This window comes from Sorex araneus, chromosome 2 (genome assembly GCF_027595985.1).
Source record: "Sorex araneus isolate mSorAra2 chromosome 2, mSorAra2.pri, whole genome shotgun sequence".
Lineage (NCBI taxonomy): Eukaryota > Metazoa > Chordata > Mammalia > Eulipotyphla > Soricidae > Sorex > Sorex araneus.
The window spans coordinates 248,408,848-248,426,640 of record NC_073303.1 but is presented as its reverse complement, the minus strand read 5'-3'; the positions used below and the strand labels follow the sequence as shown (position 1 = coordinate 248,426,640).

The 17,793-nt window shown below is 61.5% G+C and overlaps 1 protein-coding gene across 2 annotated transcripts; it reads right to left on the bottom strand.

Annotated features, from left to right (window-relative positions):
• Positions 1 to 274: 274 nt before the first annotated feature.
• On the bottom strand, positions 275 to 17,512 carry DBN1 (drebrin 1). Of its 2 annotated transcripts, XM_055125531.1 has the most exons (15): positions 17,158 to 17,511; positions 12,666 to 12,721; positions 11,471 to 11,583; positions 11,253 to 11,327; positions 10,683 to 10,829; positions 10,491 to 10,568; positions 10,108 to 10,259; positions 9,944 to 10,007; positions 5,527 to 5,586; positions 5,275 to 5,398; positions 4,331 to 4,468; positions 3,813 to 3,986; positions 1,889 to 2,511; positions 1,515 to 1,617; positions 275 to 1,242 (listed from the first exon to the last, which is right to left on the bottom strand). In XM_055125531.1, the coding sequence occupies exons 1-15, from the start codon at positions 17,241 to 17,243 to the stop codon at positions 1,172 to 1,174; spliced, it is 2,064 nt and encodes a 687-aa protein (XP_054981506.1). In that variant the 5' UTR covers positions 17,244 to 17,511; the 3' UTR covers positions 275 to 1,171. The 2 variants fall into 2 exon arrangements, with proteins under 2 accessions (XP_054981506.1, XP_054981507.1); XM_055125532.1 differs by lacking the exon at positions 4,331 to 4,468 and having other exon boundaries at positions 17,158 to 17,512.
• Positions 17,513 to 17,793: the final 281 nt, after the last annotated feature.

Genomic DNA, 17,793 nt, shown 5'->3' with positions numbered 1-17,793 from the left:
GGTCGGACCCGCTCGCACCCCCAGTGCCAAGTGCCAAATGCCAAATGAAGCGCGTTCCAGAGGCTTCAAACCCTAGACAGCCCCCTCACCACCACCACCACCACCACCAAACCCAGCACCATACCCTACCCAAGCCTCAGATTCCACCTTCCAGATCCCTGATCTATCGCTGAGGGCAACCACCCCACCCACTTCTGCCCCGGGGGTGGGAAGTTGGAAACGGGAATGAGGGTGGGCGACCCACCCCCACCCAGCTCAGCCCCTGAGGCCCGGAGGGATCTGGATTTCTTTATTAACAGACATGAGCACGACCCGTTACATAAATTTTGTGCTTTCCAAAAAACAGGTACTGAACGTGAAAAAGGAACCCAAGCAAAGAGGGAGGAATTGGAAAGGGGTCGCGCAAGCCCCCGGGTCCCACCCCGCGCCCTGACCTGAAGCGCAAGCATAGGGCCTCCAGCCTGGGACCTGCCCAGCAGGAGGGGAGCTGGAACGCCATGGGGCCCCCCCGGCAGGGCCTGATAATTCCTCTGGTCCAGGCGGGGAGGACGATCAAGAGTTGGGGAAGGAGGGCGCGGGGCGGGGGACGGGGTCCCAGGGAGTCAGGGCCCACCAGCCATTTATTGCCATGTTTTAAAATTCGTGCAAAATATCTGAAGCCCTGGACAGAGAATACAAAGTGATATTTTTCCAAGAAACATAAAACTAGGAAAGAGGGGGAGGGGGGGACATTTTTTTTCCCACCAGAGCTCTCCCCACACCCACGACAGGCCCCAAGCCGGGGGAAGTCCCCCCACCCCAGCCCGCTGAGCGCACAGGAAAATCACTAAGCTACATTCCGGACCGGGCGGGGGGCGGGGGGGGAGGAACAGGGGGCGAGGGGCGGGGAGGGGTGAGGGCGGCATTTTTGCAACAGCGTCTCAACTACCAACGGGAGGAAAACCGGTCAACTGTACAAGTCTATCAAGTTTTAAAAAAAAGAGGAGAGAAAAGCTGTAAAAGTGGGGGCCCTGTGGGTCAGGAAGCGGCCAAGTCCCCGGCCAGGGCCGGAATCCGGAGTTGGGGGGCCAGGCAGGGCAGCTGCTGGCGCAGACGCGTCCGGGCCGTGTGGCCAGGAGGCAGGCGCGGGTGGGCGACCTCGGCGAGGGCAGCCGGAGGGTGGGCGCCGCCACTAATCACCTCTCTCGAAGCCCTCCTCCTCTTCGGGTACCGGGTCTGCATCCCAGCACGTGATGTCAATTTCTAGGGTGTGGGCAGGGGAGAGATCCAGGAAGAACTCAGCATTAGCTCATGGTGATTCAATTATCCAAAAAAGAAAAAAAAAAATCAAAACTAAAAAACCAAAAATAAGTCCCTCCAAACTCCTGGAGGCTGTGTGGGCACAAGCAGAGGGACTGCCAGCCCACACTGGCACCCAACACCTCTGTCCTGAACACCCCCCTTCTTCCCCCCTCCCCCCACACCCACACCCACTCAATTATCTGGAACACCCAGCTCCGGTTTCCCAGCGTTACCTGGAGGCTTGGTGTAGAACACAGGGGGCGGAGCCTTCGCACACAGCTCTTCCGATTGGGCAAACTCCTCCTCCTGTGATTGGCTGAAGTAGCCTTCACTGGCCTGCGGGGAAGAAAGCTCCAGGTCACCTGGCCCCACCCAGCGCCACGGCTGGACCAACCAGACCCGGGAGCCCGTTGCCCTGGCAACTAGCTTATTCCATCAGTGGTTGCCAGGGAGACGCAGATGCGCGCCTGGGGAACAAAGGCGGCGCTGGCCCAGGGAGGGGGAATGGAAAGCTCGCCCCCGCTATAATGTGGGTCATAGTGAAAAGGTGGGGTGCCTGCACCAGCCCTGACTCCTCCCCTTCCCACCGGGTTTACTCCTGCCGGACCTGGGTCCCCTCCTTTTGGGGGGTCTCGCCATTGGTAAGCAGGTGGGGTTCGGCCTCCAGTTCCGGGTCCTGTTCTAGGTCCTCTAGAGCTGAGGGCAGAGTCGGGACCTGAGGAGCGGCCAGGGGGTCCCCTTCGACGTCTTCTTCAGGGTCACAGAAGGTGGCTGGTGGCTCCGGCAGCTCATCGAAATTGAGAAGGTTGGCACAGCCATCGCCTGCCGGCCCCAGTGGCTCAGGAGCCACTTCATCCAGCAGGGGCACTTCGGCCAGGGCGACCTCAGCCCCCGAGGGCGGGGTGGGGGCCCTCGGCTCAGCCTGGGGTTCAGAGGCCCCGGCGCCATTGCTGGACCATAGGTCGACGAGGCTGGCGGTGGGGTTGGCAACACCAGGGTCGGCAATGGCAGTGTCGGCGTCGTCAGCCAGGCTGTCGGTCAAGGCCAGCTCCTGAGGGGCGCCCAGGACGGCGGCTGGTTCGGGAAGCGCCACGAACATCAAGTCCTCACCAGAGCTGCCTGGGGCCTGGGGGGGCTCCTCTGTGGGGCCGGCCCAAGCCTGAGGTGTTGCTTCGGCCAGTTTCTCGGTGGCCTCTTCAGTAGCCAAGCCAGGGCTGGACTCCTGGATTTCTGTCACAGCACAGAAAGGCGGGGGCGGGGCGGGCATCAGTTCCCCACTCCTGTGAGTTTTCTGCTTACCCCAGAATTTCCTCACTCTGGAGAAACTGGGGCTCAGGATTTTTGTGGTTGTTTCTGGGTAACACCCGGTAATGCGCGGGGCTTCCTCCTGGCTCTGAGCACAGGGGTCACTCCTGGCAGGGCTCTGGGGATCCCCTGGGATGCTGGAGATCAAACCTAGGTCAGCCAGCAGTGTGCAAAGCAAGTGCTCGACTTGCTGAGCCACTTCTCTAACCCGAAGGTTTCAGTTTTCTGCCTTTTGGGCCATACCTTGGAGATGCTCACGGAGCACTCCTGGTGGGGATCCCTGTAGGAAGCTCGGGATCATGGCCGTGTGCAAAGCAAGCCCTCTAGCTGCTGTACAATCGCTCCAGCCCGTGGAGAAGCAGGCTTTGGGGTCCGTGAGATATATTAATGCACTTGCATTGATTGAAGATGACCCTGTTTGGTTTTGGGGCCACACCTGGCAGTGCTCAGGGCTCACTTCTGCCTCTGCGCTCAGGAATCGTTCTCTCTTTTTTTCTTTTTCTTTTTGGGTCACACCCAGCAACGCTCAAGGGTTACTCCTCCTCACTCTGCACTCAGAATTATTCCTGGCAGTGCTTGGGGGACCCTACAGGATGCTGGGGATCAAACCCGGGTTGGCCGCGTGCAAGGGGACCTTCTGGGTCGGCCGCGTGCAAGGGGACCCTCCTTGCTCCGCACTCAGGAATTACTCCTGGAGGTGCTTGGGGACCCCCTACGGGATGCCGGGGATCGAACCTGGGTTGGCCGAGTGCAAGGGGACCCAATGTAGCATCAGGAACCCACGTGTGCCATATTCAATGCCAGCGCCTGACCCACTACTCTCTCTCTCTGGCACTGAGAAGGCAGTTTGGGGGCAATTTAGGTAGTGATGTCCCATGTGTGAGATCTCGGGATCCCTGCATGCTCCAACTCTTTTTTGCTTTTTTTTTTTTTTTTTTTTTTTTTTTTGCTTTTTGGGCCACACCTGATGGTGCTCAGGCCTTACTCCTGGCTCTGCACTCAGAGATCCCTCCTGGCAGGATTGGGGGATTCTATGGGATGCTGGGGATCAAACCCAGTCAACCGTGTGCAATTGCTCCAGTCCCTCTCGCCAGCCCTTCAGCCACCCGAGATGTCGATCTAGTTGGACCCCAAGGCTCCACCGTAGGTTCACCCATGGCAGTTCGGACTGGGGGTATGGAGCAGTCGCTATGGGCCCGGGGGTAGTCCCCAGGCCCCTGGCTCACCCTGGGCAGGTGGGGACGGTAAGGACAGAGGTGGCGGCGGCTGCGAGGAGATGACCTCGTCCAGGGCCCGCTCGATCTGCTCGGAAATGGGAGTGGAGGCCGTGCTGGAGTGCGTGGGGCTGCGGGCGGGGACGGGGGTGGGCGTCATCCTGCGGTGACTGTCCAGATGGCTGCCTGGAAACAAACCCCAGAGGCATCAGGGCAGGACCAGGAGCCGGCGGGAGGGACCAGGACGGTCCACCTTGGGGTCCTGGCCAGCAACGAGAAGTCTGGCTTGGGGGCTGGGAGCTTCCCCGGCACCCAGGGACCAAGATCACAGCTTGAGACCCTAGAAGGCAGGTCCTTAGTGAGGGGGGGGGAAGCCAGCGCCCCCGCCGGGCCAGGGAAGAGGGGCAGGCCAGGCCTGATGCTTTGGGGGCGCAAGGGGGGCAAACCCCAGAGTGAGGGCAAGTCGGGGGCTGCTGGGAAGCGGGGCCCTCCTTACCCCCACCCCGCCACCGAGGCCTGGGGCTACATACATGGGAGGGAGGAAGAGAGGTTTGGGGTGCGGTGGCAGGTGATATAGGGAAAGGGAATCCGTGGAGGGGAGGAGGAGGAAGAGGAGGAGGAGGAAGGCGCACTGCCCGATGCCTTAATGAAAGGGCAGTACGGACGACCTGCCGAGAGAGACAGACAGAGAGAGAAAGAGAGAGACAGAGGACAAGAGAGGGTCAGTTACCCCCCACCCCAAGGCCTCGCCCCGTGCCCAGGGCTGGCCCTGGGTGTCCAAAGCAGCCTTCAGCCAAGAGCGCGCACACAGCCCCGCCGGCCACAGCCTCAAGCCACTGAAAACGACTCGTGCCACGCCAGCCACGGACAAGACAGCCAGTTGCCCACCGCACGTAGCCAGCCGGGGCCCCACTGCCCAGCACCCTGCCTGGACACACGGCAAGGACACACACACACACACACACACACACACACACACACACACACACACACACACACACACACACACACACACACACACACACACACACACACACACACACACACACACACACACACACACACCCCAGCAGAGGGGAAGCAGAAGGGCACTTGGGGGCAGGAGGACGCAGAAGCTACAGAGAGAATCCCAATCCGCAAGGCAGCCTGGGAGGAGGGGAGGTACTCAGCACCCACATGCACCCTCCCGCAAACTCCGCAGGCAAGAGTTCACTGCAGCCCAGAATCCGGGCTGGGGGGGGCAAGCCCCAGCTCCTCAGCTGGCCTCTCACGCCCCCTGCTGGTCAGCCCAACGCGGCAACGGCTCAGTGCTGCCCCCTGCAGGTGGCGGGCGGAAACACGCAGACTGGCCTTGCGGGCTCCGAGGGGCCAGTTCCACGAGGGGCTGCGCCCACACCTGAGAAGTGGGGTCGGGAGGGGGTGGGGTGGGGCGCAGAGGGGCTGGGGGCCGGGGGTCAAGGGGCACGAAGACTACCTGGCCGGTGGTTGAAAGGCGAGGGCGCATCACAGCTGCCGGCGGAAGCTGAGGCCACTCGTTCTTGCTGCTTGAAGAACTCCCGCGGGTTGTCGGGTCGCTGGGCGATGATGGCCGCTGCCTCCTGGGGGACACCGGGCCAAGGGTCACAGCTGGGCTCCACCCGCGGCAGGTGGCGGGGGTGGGGGCTGCACCACGTGACCCCCGACATCTGTCACCCCTATCCCATTCCTCCCATGCCCCAGCTCGCACCTCGACCTCGGATTCTGACTTCTTCAGCTGGGTTTCTTCCTCTTCATCCCGCTGGTCCCCCTGGAAGGCAAAGGAGAGTGTCCTGGGCATCCCCCCCAAAAGCTGCGTCTCTCTGGACCCCACGTTTCCCTTGGGCAGGAAAGGAGTTGGAGGTGGTACTTCTGCTCCTTCCCCTCCTGGCTTTGCCTTTGCTGGCTTTACTTGGGGTTTGTTTTGGGGTTTCGGGCCACCCCTGGTGATGCTCAGGGGTTACTCCTTGTTCTGATTTCTGGTGGGCCTGAGGGACCATATGGGGCGTCAGGGATTGTAACCGGGTCAGCCATACGTAAGGCAAGTTTCCTACTCATTTTTGGGGGACCTCACCCAGTGGGGCTGTGCTGCAGGGTATGGAACATGGGGGCGCAATGGAGTTCTGGGGCTTCTACCTGCTTAACCAAGTGCTCTGGTTTGCCCCTTAAAAAAAAAATCTGTTTGCCACCATATTCCCTCAGTACCTGGGACGCAGAAGGCAGAAGACTCCAGAAGGGGCTGGAGCAATAGTACAGCGGGTAGGGTTGGCCTTGCACGCAGCCAACCCGGGTTCAATCCCCAGCATCCCATATGGTCCCCCCAGCACTGCCTGGGGTGATCCCTGAGCATTACTGGGTGGGGCCCAAAACGAAAACAAAACATCACAAGGCTATGTGAAATGAATCAGACATCAGGCATGACCTTCAGGCTAGAGAGAGAGTACAGGGCCGGAGCGATAGCACAGCGGGGAGGGCGTTTGCCTTGCACGCGGCCGGCCCGGGTTCGATCTCCGGCATCCCATATGGTCCTCTGAGCACTGCCAAGAGTGATTCCTGAGTGCATAGCCAGGAATAACCCCTGGGCATCGCTGGGTGTGACCCAAAAAGTTAAAAAAAAAAAAAAGGACAGTGGGTAGCGTGCTTGCTTTGCACAGTCAACCCAGGCTCGATCCCTTGCACCCTTTTCTGAGCTCGCCAAGTGTAACCCTTGAGCTAGGAGTAAGTTCTGAGCACCACTGGGTGCAACCCCAAAACTGAGGTACCCGCCTTGCTCAAAGTCAACCAACCTTGTTCAAAACCCTACACTGTATATGGGCCCTCATACTCCACCAGGGGGCGCTCCTGAGCAGAGCCGGGAAACAAAAAAAAAAAAATCAGAACTGCGAAGAACATCGAGATGAAGGTGGGTGGCCATCAGAGGCTGGGAGGTAGCAGGGGGTAATGAAATAAAGGTACAGACTTCTGGTCATAAAAGAACCCTGTGGGGGGCTGGAGCAATAGCACAGCGGGTAGGGCGTTTGCCATGCATGCGGCCAACCCGGGTTCGATTCCCAGCATCCCATAGGGTCCCCTGAGCACCGCCAGGAGTAATTCCTGAGCGCAGAGCCAGGAGTAACCCATGTGCATCGCCGGGTGTGTCCCAAAAAGCAAAATAAATAAATAAGTAAAAATTAACCCTGTGGGTTTATGCAACGCGGTTATCAATTATCGTTAATACAGACTGGAGCTGAAACAACTGCAAATACAAGTGGGAAAGGCATTTGCCTTGCATGCCGTTTAACCAAGTTAGATCCCAAGAATCCATACGGTCCCCTGGGTCCCCTGAGCCCCGCCTGGAGTGATCACTGAGATCATAGTCAAGAACAAACCCAGAGCTCTGCTGGAATGTGCTCTGACCCAAAAATAAAAGAATGCTGTTTTTGCTTTGGTTTTGCATTTTTGGGTCACGCCCAGCAATGCTCAAGGGTTATTCCTGGTGATGCTCAGGAGATCATATGAGATGCTGGGGACTGAACCCGAGTTAGCCACAGGCAATTTCAAGCGCCCTCCCCATGGTACTATCGCTCCAGGCCCTACTAATGGTGTTTGGGGACCATGCAATGCTCAGGATCAGAGTTGGGGTTCCTGCATGCAGATGTGTGCTCTAGTATTTTGAGCCATTTCCCCAGCAGTCTTCAGTGAACTGATTTTTTGGCTTTTGGGTTATACCTGGCAGTGCTCAAGGGCTACCGAGCTGTCTCTGGCCCATAAAGGTAGATTTCATAGACCCTGAGCACTGCTGGGAGTATCTTCTGAGCAGCCGGCTGTGGCCTCCCAAAACAAAATCAAGGACTATAGATTTAGGGGCTGGGGGAAAGAAGCTTACCTTGCATCCCACGAACCCCAGTTTGATTCCCAGCACCATATATGACCCCCCAACCACTGCCAGGGGTCCCTCCTGAGCAGAGCCAGGACCAGCTTCTGAGCATCACCAGAATGTGGGTCAGAACCAACACCCCCACAAAGAAGTTACGCAAAGGTTTATTTTTGTTTTGTTTTTTTTCTTCTTTTGGCCTACATCCGGCAATGCTCATGGGTTACTCCCAGCTCTGCACTTAATATCTGCTTGGGGGAACAAATGGGATGCCAGGGCTAGAATCCCGGTCGGTTGCATGAAAGGCAAACGCTCTCCCCACAGCAGTATTGCTCTGGCCTCCGTTTCTTTTTTTTTTTTAGCTTTTATGGGGTCACATCCGGCGATGCTCAGGGTTACCCCTCTCTCTGCACTGAGAAATTATTTCTGGTGGTGCTGGGGGACCCTGTGGGATGCTGGGGATCGGACCCTGGTATACTGCATGCAAGGCAAACTCCCTACCTGCTGTACTATTGCTCTGGTCCCAGCCCGTTTTACTTCTGAGAATGGAATTTATCAATGCAAAATCACTTCCTCAGCATCAGGCGCCATGGGAGCTGGAAATGGACCCCAACTACCCCTCCATATCAATTACCACAGGGCTTCGGGCCTGTCTTCATCCCAAACTTCCTGTAGGGGGCGCCCTAGAGCTCCCTCGAGATGTCCCGTGCAGACAAGCAAGCAGGGCCCAGGGGATAGCTTGGGGCAGGAGTGCATGCCTGGGATATGTTAGCACTGGGCACTGCATGCACCCCCCGGGCACAATAAGGTATGGTATGGCCCCGGTAGCCTCAGCAATCGGGCCAAACAGCACCAAGACAGGGTTGTTGGGGCCAAAAGCACTGAGCCACTTGCTGGGTTAGCAAAACACCACCAGGCATTTCCCCTAAATCCCCTGAACATTGGTGAGGATGCTGAGAAAGAAATGGGAGGGCGGGGCCGGAGCAATGGTACAACGGGTGGGGCGTTTCCCTTGCATGTGGCCAAGCCGAGTTCAATCCCTGGCATCCTATTGGGTCCCCTGATCACTGCCATGAATAATTCCTGAGTGCAGGGCCAGGAGTAACCCTGGAGCATCACGAGGTGTGAACCAAAAAATCGAAAAATAAAAAGAAAGGGAGAAGGGGGAGTGGAGAGGGTGCCGAACCGATCATACAGAAGATGCTTGCTTGCCTTGCACGTGGCTGACCCGAGTTCGATCCCTGGCATCCCATGTGCTTCCCTGAGGGTCACTCTGCACTCAGGGGTCATTCCTGAGTGCAGAATGAGCATTGCCCAGTGTGGCCCAAAGACCCCCCAAAAAAAAATGGGGGTCAGCAAGACAGTATAGGGGGTGGGTGTAAAGTGCTTGGCTTGCATCCTATGGGCCCCCAGTTCCCTGCACACTACCAGGGTAACCCCTGAACACCACTGAGTGTGGCCCTAATAAGGAAAAAAGCCAACGAAATCAAACAATAAGAAATGGACACGATCTCTGGCTCAGGGGGCACTCCCGGTCCTGGGGTGCCGGAAATGGAAGCCAGGTCTTCTTCAAAGCCTGTGTTTAGGCCGCTGAGGCATCTCTCCAGTCCAGCCACTAAGTTTCTTTGCTTTTTTTTGGGGGGGGGCCACATCTGGTAGTGCTCAGGGCTTAACTCCCGGTTCTGAGCTTAGGAATCACTCCTGACGGGGCTTGGGGACCATATGGGGTGCCGGGATGGAACCCAGGTTGCCACTCTACTGTCCTTCCTATTCAGGTGCTGAGGGTTTCAATGGGTCAAACCACTAGCCCTGGGAGCTCATGTTTAGGGGCTCAGACAACACCCCTGACTTTAGGGATCAAGCCTGGAGCCCCTTAAATATGGCAACGTGTCCAATCCACTAGAATCCCTCAAGATACATTGGGGAGGCGCAAGGGATTGTGGTGGGGGGAGAATTCATGTGGATTTTACTCTATGAGTCTAGTTCCACCCAGGAAATGTCCAATGAAGCCAGGATGGGGGCTTGTGGCATGCCTTACTCAGACACCCCCTACCCACAGGACACACAGGACTGTCCCCTAGCCCCTCTACCCGTAAGAGCCAACCACACCGGGGCATCACCACAACACACACACACACACACACACACACACACACACACACACACACACACACACACACACACACACACACACACACACACACACACACACACACACACACACACACACACACCCTTCCCTAAGCAGGATCAGGGAGTCCAGCAGGGAACTTACAAAGATAGATTGTTCCTTCAGCCGCCGCTTGGCCTCCTCAGCTTCCAAAGTCTGCTGTTTCCTCCTGGAATGAGACTCGGGCATGTACCCCTTCAGGAAGGGGCGACCCCCAGGACCCGCCCCCCCACACACCCCAGCCTAGAGGGAAGCAGGGCGGGGCTCACCTGTGCTCCTCTATCTGCTGTTCCCTCTCCCGGTAGCGTCGCTCCCGCTCTTCCTGCTCCTGCCGTTCCTGCTCCATCCGCTCCTGCTCAAACCTGAGCCTCTCGTCCAGGGCCTTCTTCCTCTCCTCCTCCTTCCGCAGCTCTTCCTCCTTCTGCAACCCCCAGAGCCAAGGCAGTGTAGGGGTCGTGGTGCCCGCCGGCCTCCGCACCCACCCCCATCACCTTTCCAACCCATCCACAACCCTAGAAGCCTGGGAAGGTATAGATCCTGGGAGTTCAGGGGTGCCCCCTCCCAAAGGGCTGCACATGGACTGGGACCCCAAAGATGTAGGCGGGGCCGGGGCAGGGGGCAACTCAGCGGGGTGCAATTGGCTGGACCAGACCTTGGCCTGCTCCCAGAACTGCTCGCGGTTAATCCGTTTCATTTCCACTGCCGCATCAGTCTTCTGATAGGTGGTTCCCTAAAGGAGCAAAGGGCCGGGGGGGATGAGCACATGGGGCTGCTGCTCTGCCCACGCCCCTGGGGAGGTCCCCGGAGGATGCAAGCAGGGAGCCTGGGGTCCGTGCCCACTAACCACTGGCTCTGCGTTCTCATCCTCGCGCAGCCTCAGCCGGTGGAGCACAGGGCTGGAGAGCCGCGCCAGCCCGTTGGAGAGCCGCTGCCCGATGGCGCCCGCATCTATGTCTTCCACGCTGCTGGCATTCACGATCACGTCCACGCCCTCCAGCAAGAAGGCAGCAAGTTCAGGCAGTGTGGCCCCGCCCTTGCAGCCCAGACCACGCCCCCTACAGCCTAAACCCCGCCCTCAGGAGCTCTGACCCCGCCCCTGCCACACTGACCACGCACCCTACAGGCCAAACCACCCTCAGGAACTCTGGCCCCGCCCCTGCCGCACAAACGCCGCCCTCAGGAAACATGGCCACGCCCCTACAGTCTAAGTTCCGCCCTAGGAGCTCTGGTCCCACCCCTTCAGTCCAAGCTCCGCCCCGCACCCCAGTTTCTGCCCCAGCACTGGCCTCACACACCTTCAATCAAAGCTCCGCCCTCAAATCCCAGGCTCCTCCCAGCTCCACCTGGAACCCAAATCCAGCCCTTGAAGCCCAGGAGTCCATGCCTCGCCCCATGAGCCCAGTCCCTATCGCACCTGGAAGAACTCTGCCACTTTAGCCACATGGCTGGCACACTGGCATTTGCGGGCATCAGGCACATCTTCCCCGACCTGCAACGCATCCAGTGAAGAAGAGATGAGAAAAAAAAGATCAGAGGAGTCGCGGGGAAAACACACACTCATGACAATAGGCTCTCTCCAGAGGGGACCCGGTCCTGGACCCGAACGGCCCCTCCCCAGCCCACAGCACATACCCAGTTGATGAGCACATATTTGGGCAGAGCCGCCGGGAAGTCCTTGACGCTACAGAAGCCGTACATCACTTTCTGGTTCTCAAAGTGACCCGAGAGCTCCTGCAAGCCCCCATCTGTGGGAATCCGAAGGGCGTGAGGCCACCGCAATGTCTAAACCCCCCTTACAAAGAGGCTGGAGCCCCGTTCTGCTGCCACCAGCAAGAGTCTTCGGAGTCGAGGGCCCGAAAGGTCCCATGGTTCTAGGCAGATGTCAAAAGCAGCAGGAGGGGCCAGAGCCATAGGACAGCGGAGAGGGTGTTTGCCTTGCACAAACTGGAGCCAGGTTCGATCCCCAGCACCCCATAGGGTCTGAGCACTGCCAGGAGTGATCCCTGAGTGCAGAGCCGGAAGTAAGCCCTGAACACAGCTGGATGTGGCCCCAAACCTAACCAGCTGCTGGGGAAAAAAAACTCCCTTTGCTTCAGCATGGGGGTGTGAGGGCGTGTCTCGATTTGGTCCCCCAAATCGGACGGAGGACGTGTCTGATCTCCCCACATCCTCATGCTAGTAACCCCTGGGCCCGGGCACTGAAGAAATCAGGAGGGTGGGGCTGAAGAGGCAGAAAGGTTGCCTTGCACGTGGCCCACCCAGGTTGGATTTCTGGCCGATAGAGCCCCGCTTAGCCCACCAGGAGTCAAGCCCCGAGCACTGCTGGGTGTGAGGAAGGAAGGGAGGGAGGAAGAGGAAGGAAGGAAGGGAGAGACAGAAGGAGGGAGGGAGCGAAAGAAAAGGGAAAGTAAAAGGAAAGGAAGAAGGGGAAAAGAAGAGGAAGAAAGGGAGGAAAGGAAGAAAAGGAAGGAAAGGAGAGAGAGAGAGAGAGAGAGAGAGAGAGAGAGAGAGAGAGAGAGAGAGAGAGAGAGAGAGGAGCACGGGGCGGCTCCCTGCCCAGCCACTTCCAGCCTGCCTCTGTCACCACCGGGCTAAGACACTCTGCACAACCGTCTTCATGGAAGGCAACCAGGTTCCCTTGTCCCCCATCCTGGGGATGACAGAGATGACCAGCAGCATGGCGGAATGACACCCGACAGACAAATGTGGGTCCGCGGGCTGCAGGCGGCAGGCGGTGGCCGGAAGCCAGGCGGGCGGGGAGCGAACAATGGAGGAGGGGGCGGAGGGGAAGGGAGGAAGGCGCAGGAGGAATGGCTGGAATTCTTACCTCCTGACGCGGCCAGCTTGAGGTCATCCGAACCATCCTCATAAGTGTAGAGAGCCCTGGGGAGAGGGAGGGCCAGCTCAGCACCCGCCAATTTGGGGTGGGGACGGCTCAGAGGAGGAGGAGGGGGAGGAGGGGGAGGAGGGGGAGGAGTGGGAGGAGGAGGAGGAGGAGGAGGAGGGATAGAGGGTGGGAAAAGAGGGGGTTGCGGTTCTGGGGCGCTCCGGGTTGGTCACGACAGAGCTAGGGAAGTGGGGGTGTCCAGCACCGGGGCAGTAGAAGCGGGGGTCCCCTGGGAACTGGGGGAGAAGGGAGGCCAGAATCAGGTGGGGAGCCTGCAGTGGGAAGCCCATGGCTTGGCTCGCGGTGCATCTGCCCCCCTCCCCTAGATCGCATCCTCTGCACCCCGGGGTCCTGGCAGTCTACAACCCAACAAGTGAGGGTGTGCATGCGTGCGGGCTCCTTGGTTACCGTTCCCTGGCGACCGCGCTCCGCCTCGCCCCATTGGCCGGCGCCAGGCTCCTACCTGGGGCATGCGCCGCCCCTCCCCCCGCCCCGAGGGCGCCAGCGGGGCGGAGCGACAACCCGGTGCTCGCTCCGCTCTGGGCATCCCCCGGTAACCACGGCAACCCGGCAATTGGCACACGACTGTGTGTGTGTGTGTGTGTGTGTGTGCGCGCGCGCGCGCGCGTGTGTGTCCCCACCAACACCACGTCCCCGCCCCCCACCGCATTCTCCAGTACACAAAGGACTCTGGGGACCCGCCAGAGCTCTGCTCCCACCCCCCCATCCCCCCCTCCGCCAGCTCCGCCTCTGGGAAATGGAGATGAGGTCATCTGGTCACTCGGGCTGCAGGGTGGTCGCGCCCCCCTGGCTTCCTCCCCGACCCCACCCCCGCTCCTCACAGCTCCCCTAGCTCTGCAGTTCTAGGCGGCCGGTGCCAGGAAGCCGTTGACCTAGCGCCTCCCTCCTCCCTCCCTCCTTCCTCCTCCTCCTCCTCCTCCTCCTCCAGCCTGGCTTTTTCTGCCCCAGGCAGCTGAGATGCCGCAACCATTTCCAAGAGAAAGGAGCCGGGAGCCCCTGGACCCCCGATGATGGGAGGACTGGGGTGCGGGCTGAGGAAAAGCAAGCCGCGGAGGATAAACGGGGTACCCAGGTAGCCGTGGCGGCAGAGGGGCGCTCCGGAGGGTTCAGCCAAGAGCTGGCAGGAGAGAAATGAGGGGAGGGATCAAGACGAAATAGAGGAGAGGAGGGAGGCGAGAAGGAAAGGGTCCATCCCACCCCAGAGGTCAGCAGTCACTGGGCTGGGGGTGGGTGGGGTGCAAACGGATCCCTTCAGCCACCCCCACCCCCACCTCTTGGGATCAACCCCTCCCAAAGGGGCACAGGTGGGGTAATGAGCTGCAAACGGGGGGGGGGGGACACCCCAGCCCTGGCAGCTGCTTCCTCACACAGCTGTCCCACCACCTGTCCACTGCACTCACTGGGAACAAAGAACCTTCGAGAAGCAGGAGCTGCTGCCTCCAGCATCGGAGGAGAATGTGAAGTTGGAGGGAGGGGGGGGCAATCCTGGTTCCCACCCACTCTAGGGGAAACCATAATTGAGGTTCAAGACCCTCCTCCTGGGGGCCCCCATCGAGTTCCCCCCACCCCCAACCTACCTGCCCTTCCAACCATGGATGGAGAGGTGCTCTGATCCCCACTGAGCCCCAAAACTCCCTGGGCACGGGGCTGGGGCCTTCTACAAGTGCTGCTCCCATCACCCCCCAAAAATAAATAAATAAAGGCCAAATGTAGGGACACCCAAGCAAGAGAGGTGGCCCAGCCCTAAAGCACGCGCTCGCAGGAGACCTGGGCTCCACCCCTGCGCCCCTTAGCCCAACACCCACACAAGCGTTTCCCCCCACCACCACTTCCCCACCGAGCCTGACCCACCCACCCAGGGCACTTGAAGAAGTCTCTGAAGAACCCCAGATGTCACTCAACCAGCACAAGGCGTCCGGCTGCTCCCCCCCCTCCACACACACCCCGGAAGTCTCCGGTGTCTAACCAGTTCCAAACCCTAGAAAGATCAGCAGCAGCCTGAGGAAGGCGAGGAGTCTGACTCAGTGATTAGCACATGCCACACTGTCTGTGGCCTGGGGCAGCCGTGATACCCTCACCAACTCCGAAAGCATCAGACCTGCGGGGAGGCAGGAGTGGGGAGGGGGGCGGGGAAGGACGCTGAGGATGGGAGGGGGCACTGGGGAATAGCGGGCCCCCTGGGGACGCATTCTCAGCGGGGTGGAGGGTTGGAACGCACAGGCTTCATATGCGGGAGCCCCAGATACCATCCTGGCACCACATGGTCCCCGGGCCGGAAGTGGACCTTGCTAACCATGCTCTGGGATCTGACTTGGAGGGGGGCGTGGGCGGGGTGTCTCTGCTCCCCAGGGCCAGGGAAGTGGTTTGTCCACCCAGCCATGAGTGCGCCTTCTGCTGCCTTCCCCCCAAGCCCCCTTTTTGCCCAGAGAGCAATTTACCCACGAGGCTGTCCTCTGGTCTCCGAGTGTGGTTTTTTGCAGTCTGGTGAGACCCCTCCCCACCCCACCCCCACCCCACTGTTCCCTTCGGTTTGATGCGAGGCATCAAGGGAGTTGAGGCGGGTGGGGGGGGGGCGGGGGGGGAAGCGGCCCTTCATAACCTGCATTCATTCCCCTGGCAGAAAGCAGAGGGGCGGGGTGGGGGGTGTCATTACTACACCCCTTGTACGAAATGCTCTCTGGGCCCTTGCTCGAGCGAGCAAGTCTGGGACAGCATGCAGGGTGCGTCTGTCTGTCCCCCACACACAACCCAGATGGGCGGTGACGCAAACCAGCGATGAATAAGTTGCTTTGGCCACATGGGTGAGATATGGGGGCCGGTGGGGGCTCTGCCGAGCAGGAAGCGGGTCCTCTGGGAGGTAAGGGAGCACGAAGCTCCGATCCTGGACAGTCCAGAGGGTGCGGGGTGGCCTGAGGCAGGGGTGTGGGGTGGCAAGGGGTGCTGGTGACACCAGGGCCGGGAGGGGAGGTGATGATTTGAGGAGGGCTGAGTCCCTCCACCCCAGCCAGGCCCGGGCCCGGGCCCCTTGCCCTGAAACCCGCCCATGATCTCAGCCTCCCAGGGGCAGGGCTGGGTCGGGGCTGGACCTCCTCCTGCAGGACACGAGAGAGGCTGTCTCCCGCGGCCATCCCTCCAGGCCTGGACAGCGGCCAGTGCTGCAGTAAGCCAGGCATGGGGGTGCTGGCCAGCCCGTCCCTTCCTCTGGCCCCCAATTCTGCTTCTTCCCAGTCTGATGGGGGAGGTTAGTCCGGAGAGGCCAGCTCTGAATTTTCCTGCCTGACCTGTGTGTTTGTGTGTGTTTGTGTGGGGGGGGTGGGGGGGTGGGGACGTTGATGTTTGGGGGGGTGACAACAGAAGGGAATCGGCACCTGGTCCTGGAACAGAGTTTGGGGGTGAGGGCTGATTCCTGCACCGGGCAGTATGTGGAGCCCCTGCTTTTTCTGGGGAGCCCTCCCCACCCCCAGACACAGCTCCGGGCCAGGTGGCGGCCCCTCTCCGTGCAGGGAGAGGCAACAGCTGGGAAGGGGGAGAGGCCCGCGGCCCGCACATGCGCCAACTCCACAACCAGGGGCAAGAGCGCCCCTGGGGAATCCACGCGCCCCTCCGTCCCTGTTTAGGGGCTCCCTCCGTCTCACGTGTGTGCGCCCCAGCCCAGGCAGCCTCCAGATCACCTTTGGGTCAGGATGAGGCGGTTCCTCCCTGGCTCCGCCGCCGCCACCAGGGGGTGGGGAGGTGCGGGAGGTGGGGGGGGAAGGGTGGCACCCCACCCCACCCCACCCCCCCAGTCACTCGGCGGTGGCCATGTGGTCACCAACCCCTTTTCCATCACACCCAAGTGGGCGAGCCTGGCCCCCCCGGTGGGCGGGGCGCCCGGGCCCCCCGCCGGCCCCGCACCTCCCCCGCCCGATTTTTCCTTTGTGCCGCGGCCCGGCCGGCCCCGCTCGCTGGGTCCCCGCCCCGTCCCCGCCCGGTCCTCGCCCAGTTCGGAGGTGGCGAAGGTGCCCTTGGCCGCCCCGTGCACACCTGTCCCCGGGGCTCGCGGGTGAGGGGTAGGGGGGGCCCGAGCACCAACCCATCGGGGGGGTTGGGTTTCCCCCGGGCACCCGGGGCCGCCCCCCTGGCCCCCCGCGTCGGTCGGGCCGGTGCGCTCGCCCGGGGCCGCCCAGGGGCGCTCGGCGGAGAATGAGGGGGGATGCCCCCCCACCCGCAGCAGCGCCCCGCCAGGCTCGGCGCGGCCCCTCCCCCGGCGCGCACAAAGGCAGCCCCTCCCGGGCCGCTGCACCATTTCGGGGGGTCCCCCCCAGCTCCGACCGGCGGCGGGGCGCGCGGGAGACAAAGGAGCGGCGGCGGCGCGGGGACAAAGGGGCCGGCAGTGGGGTGGGGGGCGGGGGCCGGGGGGCGGGGGGCTCACCAGTCGGCCGCGCTCTCCTCCCGGATCACCTCCTCGTACGCCGCCAGCAGCTCCAGCCGGTGGCCGCTGAAGCTCACGCCGGCCATGCCGAGGCGGGGGGCGGAGGGGAGGGGGGGGAAACAGACGCGCGCGCGGACGGACCGACGGACGCACGGACGGAGCGGCCGGGCGCGAGGGGGTGCAGCCGGGAGACGCCGCCGCCGCCGCCGCCGCCGCCTCGGAGCCTCTGCAGCGCAGCGAGCGAGCGAGCGGCCGGGGGAGGGGAGCAGGCCGCGGGGGGCGGGGGGCGCTGGCTCCGCCCGGCTCCCTCCCTCCCGGCTCGCTCGGTCCTAGCGCCGCCCTGGCCCGGCCCCGGGGGAGGCCCGCCCCCCCACACCCGCTTCCCGGCCTGCCCCGGGGCGCCCCCACGCCCCGCGCCTCCCACCCGGCGCGCCGCGCCCCGGGGCGCCTCCGTGCGCCACCCCCGACTCCCGTTTCCCACTACCCCTCCCTTTGGCTCCCGGGAGCGCGTCCACACGGCCGGACGGTCCCGCTGCCAACTCAGCTGCCCGGTCCTCCGCTCCCCGCCCCCTACTTTCGGATCCTGCATCCCCAGACTCTTTCCAGCCCCGTCCTGCCCGCTCCCTCCCGGGAATT

Bases quoted from the DNA above. Each gene is read 5' to 3' on its own strand.
- DBN1 (XM_055125531.1), bottom strand. From the start codon at position 17,243: ATGGCCGGCGTGAGCTTCAGCGGCCACCGGCTGGAGCTGCTGGCGGCG. The intron at 12,722-17,157 runs GTGAGCCCCCCG...CCCTCTCCCCAG, and splicing joins GAGGAGAGCGCGGCCGACTG to GGCTCTCTACACTTATGAGG. The intron at 1,618-1,888 runs GTCCGGCAGGAG...TCTTCCCCGCAG, and splicing joins CCCAAAAGGAGGGGACCCAG to GCCAGTGAAGGCTACTTCAG.